We start from the raw sequence: 13,931 nt of genomic DNA, 5'->3' as shown, positions 1-13,931 counted from the left end.
GTTAGCAATCATGTGGCTATACCCCACCCGAACTCATCAGCGCTAACGAGTTTGGTTGGGGGGGGGGGGGGGGGGGGGGCACGCCAGCGAGTGAAAGCCGGGCCAATGTTTATTCAGCATATCCTGGTAGCCCCCCTTTTTTCCTCCTCAGACAAAAAATTTTGTCTCTTTTGTTGCTCTGCCATCTTTACAGAATTCGCGCAAAAGCGTTCACATCGACTTCCGTCTTTATAATGAATGGGGAAAGGGGGATGTGACGTATGCCGTAAAGCAGTAAACATTTGTAGTTTTTTTGTGTAGCAAGGGTCCTGCCACCCTCCTCAAAGTTTATTTTTGTGGGTGAAAGCGATACAGACCCCCTCAAGGTATAAAAAAAAGTGTCATCCAACTAGTTGTCAGTCGACATATCACAAATAGGCTTGTGCCGGTTATCAGTTTCAAGGTTTACTATGGTATTAAGACATCACGGTTTTAAAACCAGTAAAAATTTTCCATCATACAGTAGTACGGTATAAGCTATTTTTTATGTCCCAAAAATGCGAGAAATGGAGCAGGAGCGATCACCCCTCCCCTTCCGATTCTTGCTACAGTGGGGAGAACAAGTATTTGATATACTGCCGATTTTGCTGGTTTTCCCACTTGCAAAGCATGTAGAGGTCTGTAATCTGTATCATAAGTTCTATTCAACTGTGAGGGACGGAATCTAATACAAAAAAAAAAAACAGAAAATCACGTATGATTTTTAAATAATAAATTTGCATTTTATTGTATGAAATAAGTATTTGATACATCACAAAAATCGAACTTTATATTTGGTACAGAAAGCTTTGTTTGCTATTACAAATACCAAACGTTTCCTGTAGTCCTTGACAAGGTTTGCACACACTGCAGCAGGGATTTTGGCCCACTCCTCCATGCAGATCTTCTCCAGAGCCTTCAGGTTTCGGGGCTGCTGCCGGGCAACACGGACTTTCAGCTCCCTACATTGATTTTCTATCGGTTTCAGATCTAGTGACTGGCTAGGCCACTCCAGGACCTTAAGATGCTTCTTACGGAGCCACTCTTTAGTTGCCTTGGCTGTGTGCGTTGGGTCGTTGTCATGCTGGAAGACCCAGCAACGACCCATCTTCAGGGCTCTCACTGAAGGAAGGAGGTTGTCAGCCAAGATCTGGTGATACATAGCCCCATCCATCCTCCCCTCAATACGGTGCAGTCGTCCTGTACCCTTGGCAGAGAAGCAGCCCCAAAAAAATGATGTTTCCTCCTCCATGTTTCACGGTTGGGATGGTGTTCTTGGGGTTGTACTCATCCTTCTTTTTCCTCCAAACATGACAAGCCGAGTTTTAGACCAAAAAGTTCAATTTTGGTCTCATCCGACCACATGACCTTCTCCCACTGGATCATCCAGATGGTCAGTGGCAAACTTCAGACGTGTCTGGACATGCACTGGCTTCAGCAGCGGGACCTTGCGTGCGCTGTAGGATTTTAATCCATGACGGCGTAATGTGTTTCCGATGGTTTTCTCCGAGACTGTGGTTCCAGCTCTCTTCAGGTCAATGACCAGGTCCTGCCGTGTAGTTCTGGGCTGATCCCCACGGGGTGAGATCTTGCATGGAGCCCCAGGACGAGGCAGATTGACCGTCAACTTGAAATTCTTCCATTTTCTAATAATCGCTCCAACAGTTGTTACCTTCTCACCAAGCTGCTTGCTTATTTTCCTGTAGCCCATCCCAGCCTTGTGCAGGTCTATTATTTTATGGTAACAAGTTCAAACAGGTGCAGTTACTTCCGGTAATGAGTGGAGAACAGGAGGGGTTCTTAAAAAAGAACTAAAAGCCGAAATATTTACTAGTTGGTAAGGTATCAAATACTTATTTTATGTAGTCAAATACAAATTTATTATTTAAAAATTAAACAATGTGATTTTCTGGATTTTTGTATTAGATTCCGTCCCTCACAGTTGAAGAGAACTTATGATACAAATTACAGACCTCTACATGCTTTGCAAGTGGGGAAAACCAGCAAAATCGGCAGTGTATCAAATACTTGTTCTCCCCACTGTATGTCCGTCAGTGACGCTACTCTGTGCTATAGACTGGAGATGGCACAATGGCTGAAGGTGGTGAGCTTTTTCCCCCTGTCAAAAAAACCCAAACAAAATCGCTTGTATGGGAGTATTTTGACTACCGAAAAGATGCAGACAGCTGCGGCTTAGAGGAGGAAGGACATCTGACGTCAAGACTTTCTTGTGGAGGGTGGCAGCAAGGGGGGGGGTAGCACCTCAAACTAGATTTCACATTTACGTGACCATCATCGGTCACTTTATACAAAATTTAAGTAAGGTAAACGCTGTCATTTACGTCAACTACGAGAGTTCTCTCCATCGTATTTAGTGTGTCTAGTGATAGTAAGGCAAATACTATGATGTCACGTAACTAGCTTATTAACAAGGCAGATAGTGTCTTAGCCAACTTTTCTAAAGTCTTCCACGCTAGGGTACTTGCCAACAGTCCCGGATTGTGCGGGACAACCCAGAATATAGGAAGTTCCGATTGGTACCATCGCTGCCAACGGAACCAATCGGAATTTCTTATATTGCGTGTTGTCTTGCACAATCCGGGACTGTCGGCAACCTTAATTCTTTCGCCATTGTAAACATCTGTTTAAAATAACATTTCCATAATATATCCTGTGTTGTTTTTTCTCTCTGGCAACACACTCGCTCTTCATTAATATTCAAATAATTAATATTAAAAGTAGTAGTGGTATATTCAGAAAACTCAGAAAAGGTGAACATACACACATTCCTGCATCGTAATTTGGAAAGAGAAATATGTAGACGATGAGCAAGTCTCTAAAATTGTTGAGATGGGGCTTTAAAGTCAGTGAAGTGCCTGATATACATATATTTAGATGTGATTTTACTTTTTTTATGGAAAAGTTATTTTGTTCTCTAGTTTAGCAACTTGAGCTTTGGCTGTGGGTTTAGTCTATTACCGTAATTTCCCGAATATAACGCGCACTTTTTCCCCCCAAAATCAACTTGTAAAATCATGGTGCTCATTATGAACGGGTACATGGATGGAGACAGAAATATATATATATATATATATATAAATAAACAGATTTTTTTTAATTGACACGGCCATGTTGTGTTGAAGAAACGTATGCGGCGACCCGTTGCCGACCATTACGGTACGTGACGTCATTTTGTTTCGGTAATACTTCACTCTAATCGGCCGAATGATTTCGTCTGTGTTAAATTCTGCTTTTTTCACTCTTCATAAAGCACAGAATTTAGTTTCTTGAACTCATTTGAGTCAACGTTTATTGCAGCTCCGCAACTCGGACCGTAACAAACTTAACAACACACTTCCTGTGTGTGTCCGTCAACTATATCTGTCCAACGGGAAACTCAAACCCAAATAACAATAGTTCCTATTGTTACTGTCGTGTTGACAGCGATGAGCTCTCACGGATTTCCGACTTAAACGTTCTCACTTTCATTTTACCGAATCAATCCATGGAAGAAACATTTATTCATCATGATGAAACGAGCACGTTATACAGCAGCCTTTAAAAGAAAAGTCACATCTGTTTTGTTTTCTCCTAGATTCTGGTAAGTTGGAGAAGTTGTCAAATCATATTATTACCGTAAATATTGTCAGTTTATGGTAATGTTTTGAACTACCAATGTGCTATGCTTGTGCTGTGTTTCACCAGTCAGTGAAATGACATTTCTGTATCTGTACACGAGCTCTGTTTTCTTGTATTCTAATATTTATTGGTGCCAAAATTAGGGTGTGCATTATAATCGGGTACAATAATTTCCCCTAGATTTTACAAGTAAATTTGGGGTGTGCGTTATACACGGGTGCGCCTTATATTTGGGAAATTACGGTAGTTATATTTCAATTTTATTTAAATTGTTTCAGTTAATTGATATAACAAAAAATAAATATTTTAACATTATCATGTCGATGTTCCAATTTGCAAATATGCTGTGAAAAAAAATCCTGTTGAATGTAATTTTTTTTTAAAACGCATACATCTCAAAATAACACATTTGAGAGCTATACCGTATTGGCCCGAATATAAGACTGTGTTTTTTGCATTGAAATAAGACTGAAAAAGTGGGGGTCGTCTTATATTCGCGTTCTAGACATTATACCCATTCATGACGCTAGATGGCGCCATATATCATTGAAGCGATGTTCTGTCATGAGAGATCTCAGCTGCTCTCAAGTTTAACCAGTTTGCATTTTATTGCAATGTTTTTCCTTATTCAGATTTGTTTCAAGACTACAGTTACAGTTAGACTTCACTTTGATGGTTAATACAGTTATTGCAATTTTATTACAATATATTCGTTTATTTACATTTCACACACTAGAAGCCATTCATTTACGAATGTGATTGCACTTTAGTTTACATATTTAAATGTTCAGATATTCAGATTTCAATGAGGCAAAATAACGTTTTTTTTTCTCTCAAATATATTGTAATACTCATTTGTTTTAGATGTACTGTATTTATTTTCTGTATAAAAATTAATTTGGTGTTCAAAAAGGGTTTTTATAAACTTGAGTCTTGAAAAAGAGGGGGTCGTCTTATAATCAGGGCCGTCTTATATTCGGGCCAATATGGTAATTGCAATACCGTGTAACCACGGTATTTTTGCCCTAAGGTTATTATACCGTCAAAATCTCATACCGGCACATGCTTAATCACAAATGTTACGAAAATATTTAATAAATGTTGAAAAGTTACTTAGTGTTGCTTTAATAATTATGTGTTTTTTGCGGGTTTTGTTTTTGCTAATTTCCAATGTAAAGTAAGCACAATATGTTCCCCAACCCATAATTTTTGTTGATTATTTATAAACAAAGGTTTTTTTCTATTGTCACAATTAGTGTAATGGACAACACTGGTTTAATTTTGTCCTATGGTTTATCATCATATCACATAGCACTAGGATACCGTCAAGTTTTTGATAACAACAAAACTAGTTTGTGAATGCAAGGTGGATACATTAAACAAAAGATGGATTTACCTTGCAAGCCTCCGACGCAGCCTGCAGGACAAAAGCGCCGATACACTGCTGGTAGCGGTTCTGGTGCGTGATTATGAAAGAATGAAGCAGCCCTGACGCTTCAAAGTGGACACAAAACGATTCCATTAAATAACAAGCTGACGTCAAATTCAGATACATTTGCACACTTGTTCTTTACTTGAGGCATTGAGCTGATCAATGTTCCTGAGCTGGAGTCGGTCAAGGGAGACGGGCTGGTCCAGAACGGTGAATGTGCATCCTTCCTTCAGCAGCTGATCCAGCTCCAGGTTTTGTGCCAGGCGCAAGGAGTTTGCTTCCGGACCGAGGGACCTCTGCATGCACACATGTGTCTCAGTTCTCAAGAAAGTGCTACCTTGTCTTGCAAGTCAAATTTGTTCAGTTACAAAGCTAGTAAGTACAGTCATTTTCGGATTATAAGACTTTTTTTCCCCCCTCCCAATTTGAACCCTGAGGCTTTTATAACGGAGCAACTTATTTGTAAGAGGCCAAACGAGCTTCATGGTTAGCTTCAAAAATACCTTTTATGTTCATTGTTTCGCCTCGTGGCCCAGTGGTTGACATCTGACAACATTCTGCTCTCATGGGCTCCCACACAAATGCATCCTTAGCATTGTTTTAGTGTTCCAAAAACTAGGTTTGTGAGAGGGTGAGCTTTTTCCCACTTGAATATCAACTAGAAGATCTTTGTTGCCACTACAGAGGCGCTATTTAAGACGAACCATGGATGGTTTCGAAATCTCAGCCGCTGACAAAACTTGCTGGACACTTCAAACTTCTCCAAAAACTGGAGATTTAATAGATGAATAGGGCATCCTCCGATTCTACGTACCGGTACAAAAGAACTATTTTAACTTTGAAAGGACGGATATCCAATATTTGATTTGACAAGATGCTATGCTAATGTTTCTTAGCAGTTTTCAACCAGCAATGAGATGAGTTTGTCGACAAAGGTGCTTTCCGACGTGTGATTCTATTACAGAACTGTTAAGGCTAGCTGTGGGTGTTTTGACAGATTTAAAGAGGAAGTCCAAAAAAATGTACTACAACAAAGTTGCTAGTGCAATTAGCCCCTGGTAAATCATGTGAAAAATTAGGACACCCCATTAAATATTCAGTTTTTTTATTAAGAAAGGTTCACATATCAATGCCTGATCTAGTTTTTTTTTCTGGAAAAGAAATTGATTTAATTGCAGGTAAACAACAAAAATTAACATTGTTTTACTCATTACTATATCAACAAAAATGCATATTCAAACTGGGGAAAAAGTTAGGACACACTACTACCTAATAGCTAGCGTTACCACCTTTGGCTGAAATAACTTCAGTGAAACGCTTTTTGTAGCCATCTACCAGTCTTGGACAACGGTCTGAAGAAAGTTTACTCAACTCCGCAAAGCAGAATACTTTCAGCTGTGAGATGTTTGAGGGGTTTATTGCATGAACAGCCAGTTTCAAGTCACCCCACGGTGTCTCAATGGGATTAAGATCTGGGCTTTGACTCGGCCATTCCAGGACTCTCCGTTTCTTCCTTTTCAGCCAGTCCTTGGTGGATTTACTGGTATGTTTTGGGTCATTGCCATGTTGCAGTGTCCAGTTTCGCTTCAGCTCAAATTTTTTTTCACAGATGATCTAACATGTTCCTCAAACACCCTCTGATACACGATGAATTCCTGGTGGATTCTATGATTGTGAGCTGGCCAGGTCCTGCTGTAGCAAAGCATCCCCAAACCATGACACTTCCACCGCTATGCTTCACAGCTGGTATGAGGTTCTTTTCCAGGAATGTTGTATTGGGTTTACACCAAACATGTCTTCTGTCCAAATAATTAAATTTTAGATTAATCCGTCATAAGAACATTATTCCAGAAGTCCTGGTTTTTGTCTACATTCACTCTGGCAAACTTCAGTCTGGCCTTCATGTTCTTCTTGGAGAACAAAGGTTTCCTCCTTTCACACCTCCCATGAAGGTTAAACTTGTGAAGTCTCTGATTGTAGAGGCATGCACTTTCACATCAACAGTAGCAAGAGCCTGCTGTAGGTCCAGGGATGACATTTTAGGGTTTTTGGTGACTGTTTTTGGCATCTTGCGGTCTATTCTCAGGGTGAACTTGCTTGGACGGCCAGACCTGGGCATGTTGGCAGTTGTTTTGAATGTCCTCGACTTGTAGACCATTTTCCAAATGGCTGATTTTCTTTTCTTTTGAGATCATTTGAAATCCCTTACCAGGCTCATAGGCATCCATAGTCTTCTTTCTGAAGGCGTGAGACCGCTCCTTTGATCTCAGCATGGTGTTTTCTCTCCACCGGTCAGGGGCACACCAAACTAAATGTGAGGTTTAAATAAGGCAAGCCTCTTTCAAAACACTGGGTAATGATGTTCTACTCATGTGCAACTGATGTGATACACCTCTGTGTGATTTTAGCCATTTTAAGTGGGATTTAATGTGTGGTGTCCCAATTTATTCCACAAAACAAATTGCATTTATTTAAAATTTTACAGAAAGTTATTTAAATTTTCTCAGTTTTAATTGTTTAGTTCTATTACTTGAATCTCTCAAGTTTGTTAAAATTGATATGAAATAACCATATGACCAAATATGTTAGAAAACACACAGGCTTGCATAGGGTGTCCTAATTTTTTCACGACTGTAGACTGCAAAGTAATAATAGCCTCCGATGAGGATCTTTGTCCACTGCAAGCAGAAAGATCAAGGTGAAGTGGATTTTTTTCTTCTTTTGTAAATGTAGTGACTTAGAGGAGGTAAAATCCATATATACACTGCACCCATTAGCCGCATGTGTCCATGTCTTGGGATGTTTAGTGTTACAAAGAAACATTTGATGTATCAAAAATATATTAACGAGAACAAATGATTGACATCATTTTTATATGCGTCTGATGGTGGCGTCCAACTTCACGGAGGTTTGGATTTTTACATTTCGTACTTCTCTCTTACCTTCTTGTTCCGCTTTATCTTAGTGATGAGCAGGAATTCGTCAAAGAGGAACAAGTAGACGTCAATGAGCTTGGTGTTCTCTGGGAAAGAAAGGAAGAGGGTGTAAGGGAGTGCCTTTCAAACAAACGCGCTGCAAAAACGTTCAGGCAGACCTGCAAGCACTAATTTGCCTTCATGCAGTAAACTCCTGTGGGAAATGAGATTCTCCAGTGTTACAGCCTTCAGCAGATGCTTAACCGTCTGAAGGGAGAAGAAATGACGAATCAGCTGGATATCCACATTTAGGGACTCTCTCGACGCAAGATCCGAGGAGCATTTGGTACGACCAACCTCAGGGATAAAGGCCCGCTTGTCACGCTCCCACACAGGAAGCCACACCAAGGCATCTCGCAGCTGTTTGACCTTTTGGTAGTTGTCCAACCATTTCACCTTCCCCTCCAGGTCACCTAAGGGGTAAGACAGGGGTGTTCAAACTTTTTCTTCCCAGGGCTGCTTTTGGAAAAATGGAAGAATGCAAGAACCAAACAACTTGAAACTCCTTGTCTTTGTATTATCTCTTTTAGTGCCACTGACGACTAAAGACATCCAATGTTGTGACTCTTAAATGAATTAAAACTTTTTAAATGAGTTTATCACTAGTACACATCCAAATCCATTCGAACTGAGAGGGTGGCAGCGTATGAACAGTCATTCATTCGCTGCCATTCCTCCCACTTTAAATGGATTGGTTGTCTTTCGCGGTCAGTGGCAGCCTATGAGTTGAAATTAGTGTGTTTTCAGTAGTTTTTTAAGTTTAATAATTGTGATATCACAAGAAAATGAGACTCGCCAAGATTATTCAGCAGTTACTTATTCATCAAGTGAAATTCCAGAAAACTTCCAACCCGGATTTCAAAATGTTAAATTATGGGCTTGCCAGCATGTTTTCTTACTGCTTTTTCTCAAATGTTTGGCTGTATTGAAACATAAAAGAGACAAGAGGACTTAAGGCCAATTTATATCGGATGCGTGTTCGGTACGGATCCGCGAAGATACATTCTATCATATTGTTCAAATTATACCGGCTGCATATGCGCTACGGATTAACCGCAGACCATCTTCGACGGGCCGGAGCCCACCGGATGGTTTGGGCTATTTTCTAATCATCTGTCAAAATGGACGGAGCCAGGCCTGCAGTCAACAGGCCGGGTGCTTAGTCACGGTTTAAACACCAGCGAACACGGACGATAAACGATTCATTATGGAGGGGGAAGGTCATAAAGTTTAAAAAGGAATCTGCATGGAACGCCATAGCAGAAGCTATGAGGATGGAGGGTGAGTTATGCAAGTGTATGTAATATAAAACCGTAATTAAATAGTAGAGAACAAGTAGTTGACATGGTCAGGGTGTAGGCCTATCGCGATAACAAATTTTAGTGTGCGATAATTATTCTCATAAATTATTGCGATATGCTATATTATTGCGCCCCCCCCAATTTTTTTTAACCAATTTACAATAACACAGTGAGAATACAGTGTATATTAATAGATCAAGTACACCCATTTAAACTCGATAAATATTTACTCTTAAATTCAAAAATACTTTTTAAGAAATCACAACTAAAAACAATAGACCATGCCTCTTAAGTAAAAAACAACAATACTGATACCACACAGAAACACAGAATAAATGTGTTTAAAAAAAAAATAAAAAAAAATTGCACTTAATAACTTAAGCATTTAGGCAAATGAAAACTTTTCCCATCATAGCTTCTGCAATGGTGTTCCATAGGGACGCAACGATACAGTTAAGTCATGGTTCAGTACAATTTTTGATACGGGGGACACGATTTTTGAGCCGATTCAATACAATTAATGCTCTGTAAAAAAAAAAAAAAATTATATTTTTTGTTTCGTTTTTTTGTTTTGTTTTGTTTTTTTTTTGCTAACGAGCAAAAATTAAATTGCCATCATAAAAACATGCATTTTAGTGCATAATATTTATGTGCTTACTTCTTACTGATCATTGTATAAAAGTGCTGAGAACAATCTTTACTGTTTGTAAAGTGAGGCAGGGCACACTGTTGATTGCTACAGTTCTCTTAGCAGCTAGGTTTACTACATGAGCAAGACATCCTATTTGTGGTCCCAATCCATCTGTGTCACGTACTGAATTAGCAATATTTGCAACATTATCTATAGTCACTGGTATGGATTGATTTGGCCTTCTTAACTTCCATTCAGTCATGACAGTTTAGAATTCATCGATGTAGTATATGGACTACGGGTCCCATAATCACTCTGGGTTCACGTAGCCAATGGCATGGAACGAAGCACATCTAGTTTGCCATTTCATGATATCTAGTGTCTGCGCGCATTAAAAAAGTTAGCAAGCGCCGCTCAAGTCACGTCTGCTCATTACTACACAACACCAGCATATGACAATTGACTTTCATATACAGGACGAGTTTGAAGCACAGCGCTCTTAATTTCATTCAGATGTTCGTTGTCAAAGCGAGGTTGTTCGTCGCAGCCAAGTCGGTAACAATGTTTTGGCGGACTTCGTTGCAAATATCCGGCGTTGTGCCGAAAAATAGCCGCCCCGCGTGAAATGTCACTCCTGACGGGAGCGCCCACACGTCAACAACACCGGCGCGCCATAGATGGTCCACAGTCACTCTGGAGCACAGACGCGGCCGGTATACGTTGAACAATAGGATATAATGGGAACGATTGGCTCCGGCGCTAGTTTTTGCCGGACCTGGAACGAAGATGCATTTTGTGCAGTTGGTAACGAGGAATCCTAACTTTTAACTGCACATCTGCCGCACGCGCGCACACACACATGCATGCGAGGCGATAAATCGCAGCGGAAAAATTACCGCCTTCATTTTTATTTATCACGCGATAAATGGAATTATTGCATATTGCGACAGGCTTATCTGGGTGTCACAAACCCATGGTAAACGAAAAAAAAAAAATTCGGGAAAAAATGTTCAGTCAAATCAAGTCCACCTTTCTTTTTGCGTCTCTGTTGAGTACAGACTCAGTGTGTTTGTTTTTTTTAATACCAGATTATCGCCCGCAGTTATGCGCAGCCGGCATGTTTTGTCCTATTTTTAACGTACTGCAGAGCACGCAGTTAACTCGGAGGTTGGCGGATCCGTACCGCAGACAAGTCCGGTATAATTCTGCCTTTACTCTGTCCTTGCAGCTAAAGAGGCTAGCGCCATCTCATGTTGAATGTAAGAAGTGGGAGCTTCTTGTGCGGACAAAGTCAAATAAATTTTCATAATTTGCTATGGCAGAATAAAACCTGGCTCGTGGGCCATAGTTTGGACACCACTGGGGAAGACAATGTTACCATTCACAGCAATTATTTGATACTACTCCTAACAGGCTTCCAATTATGCGGGAGCTGATAGGTTCCCACGAAGGTTACCTGAGCTGACAAAGATGCTCAGCCATCTGTGGAGGCCTTTTCCCCAGATAAACAGTCATTATTTTTGCTAGGTAAGAAACACTGTTCAGGGTTATGACAAACTGTTTTTTACTCTTTACCATTATTTTAACTTGTGGATGTTCAGGAAATCTTTTTGATTTATCTATGAGGGACGGAAATCCAAACACATTGGAAGTCTGATCAGTTTATGCATCTCACATAAATGGAGTATGTGTATACGTAAAGTTTAACCAAAAAGTGAACTCCTTCTCTAACAAAACTATTCTTTTGGAGCTTGAAAGATAATTAAAATTCTTTAAAACAGTAGGGACTTTCCCTGGGTGCACTATTAGCAGAAATTCAGTGAGAGAAATTGGCAGCCGCGGGAAGCATTGCTGGGATGTTCTTTGTTCGGTGCTGGATGCGTACAGTTGGCTACAACAACACTGTTAAAGCGGAAGTTCAGAATTTTTGACATTAGGCCTAATTTTTGAGTTAGCAGGGGTTTAATTAGTTGGTGGAGTTGATTTCAACTAATTCTGTGCACTTTGCAAGTTATCTGTTAGTTTCAGGGCTCGAGTGGCTAAGGTAGCGCGAGTCAATGGTCCCTTCCTTGCATGCAAATAAAAAACGATACAGATCTACGAACAGATCCAATATAGTCAAATAAATTTAAAATTCAGATCATTGTTCCCAAACACCCAGGCACCCAAAATAATGTCACACCAAACTGCCGTAATTCATTTCGTTCTCAGGACCATTTTTTAAAGATGCGTAATACGACCACAATAGAAAGGAGTGCTTCAGCCATTCGTAGTCACGCTGCATTCAAGGAATGTGGGAAGTCAGACTTATCCCGCTCGGATGGTACCAGTTGCGAACTCAAAGCATTCCAAGTGAATGTAAACAGCAAAGGTGGCTGATCGCGACAAGTTTTTTTAAAAAATATTTTGACCATAAAAATACATTTTGACCTCCAGCAAACCTGCCTTCTCATAAACGATGAAATAGTGGAGGCGTTCCAATGATATTTTTCCAGATCCGACTTCCCACCTTTCTCGAGTGCAGCATCAGTCTGCCGAGTTAACTGATGTCCAGCAACATGTGCTTTAAGAGGCTGCATACTGCAATTATTGACATGCAATGGTAAGTTTTATTAACTTTTTCCTGAAAACATTGCCAACGTTATTGATTGCATGGGCCATCGATGTTAAAAAAATTGAAAAAAAATTGAAAGAAAAAAAAAAACGCTTAAAAGGGTGAATAGATGAAAAAGAGCATCTCGACCACTCCTTGATGTCTGCGATTTCTGCATCGCGACCCTTGTTATATTATTATGTTTCTCTCATAAAATCCCCCAAAAATCTGCTCGTGGCCATTCACATCTGTGTCTTGACACTCGGTAATACATGCTACATGGAGTTTTTGATCAAAACAAGGTAAGTGTGCGATAATATCTCGTTAAAATCGTGGCATCTTTAATTCTGCTCTCTCATGCTCCCACCTCCAGGTAGGGTTTTGCAGTTTAAAAAACAAAACACACAGAAAATGCCGGGTGCGACGGATTTTATGGCCTTCATCCCATGAGCATTGTGTAAGTAATTATTGACATCAACAATGGCGGGCTACTAGTTTATTTTTTGATTGAAAATTTAACAAATTTTATTAAAACGAAAACATTAAGAGGGGTTTTAATATAAAATTTCTATAACTTGTACTAACATTTTTCTTTTAAGAACTACAAGTCTTTCTATCCATGGATCGCTTTAACAGAATGTTAATAATGTTAAGGCCATCTTGTTGATTTATTGTTATAATAAATACAGTCCGTATGTACCGTATGTTGAATATATATTTCCATCTTGTTTCTTATCTTTCCATTCCAGCAATAATTTACAGAAAAATATGGCATATTTTATAGATGGTTTGAATTGCGATTAATTGCGATTAATTACGATTAATTAATTTTTAAGCTGTAATTAACTCGATTAAAAATTTTAATCGTTTAACAGCCCTAATATATATATATACACATACATACATACACACAGTAGTACCTCTACGTATGAAGTTGATTCATTCCAGGACTATGTAACTCGAAATGGTTGCATGTTGAGCAGGATTTTCCCATAAGAATACATTATAACTTCATTAATTTGTTCCACAGCCTGAAAACCTACACTAAATCCTTAATAAATACTGCTGGTACTATTACAAATGGCAATTACACATAGCAAAACAAATAAATTATCAATAATAATAATAATAATAATAATTCCTGTAATAATGTAACATATCAGGTTCTAATCTGGGGCATGTGTTTTGCGTGATGTACCCGAAGCACCGGGTGGCTGGCGTCACATAAGCGATGGGTGCAGGAGAGATTTTACGTTCTCTTTTAATGTTCTGGGGTGGCTGCAACTGCAGCAGACAGTAGGCATGTTGTGTTGCACAAGTTCTGAAATGAATTTAAAAACCT

The 13,931-nt window shown here is 39.5% G+C and overlaps 1 protein-coding gene across 1 annotated transcript in view; it reads right to left on the bottom strand.

Annotated features, from left to right (window-relative positions):
• Positions 1–13,931, bottom strand: part of plekhg7 (pleckstrin homology domain containing, family G (with RhoGef domain) member 7) — a 42,050-nt gene that overhangs the window by 2,776 nt on the left and 25,343 nt on the right. The window contains exons 12-16 of the mRNA XM_057835880.1: positions 8,362–8,477; positions 8,184–8,271; positions 8,032–8,111; positions 5,232–5,385; positions 5,054–5,151 (exon numbers count right to left, since the gene is read on the bottom strand). Of these exons, the coding sequence (XP_057691863.1) occupies positions 5,054–5,151; positions 5,232–5,385; positions 8,032–8,111; positions 8,184–8,271; positions 8,362–8,477 (536 nt within the window). The remainder of the gene's footprint in view (positions 1–5,053; positions 5,152–5,231; positions 5,386–8,031; positions 8,112–8,183; positions 8,272–8,361; positions 8,478–13,931) is intronic.

Source organism: Corythoichthys intestinalis, chromosome 5 (genome assembly GCF_030265065.1).
Source record: "Corythoichthys intestinalis isolate RoL2023-P3 chromosome 5, ASM3026506v1, whole genome shotgun sequence".
Lineage (NCBI taxonomy): Eukaryota > Metazoa > Chordata > Actinopteri > Syngnathiformes > Syngnathidae > Corythoichthys > Corythoichthys intestinalis.
This window is presented reverse-complemented; position numbering and strand designations above follow the sequence as displayed.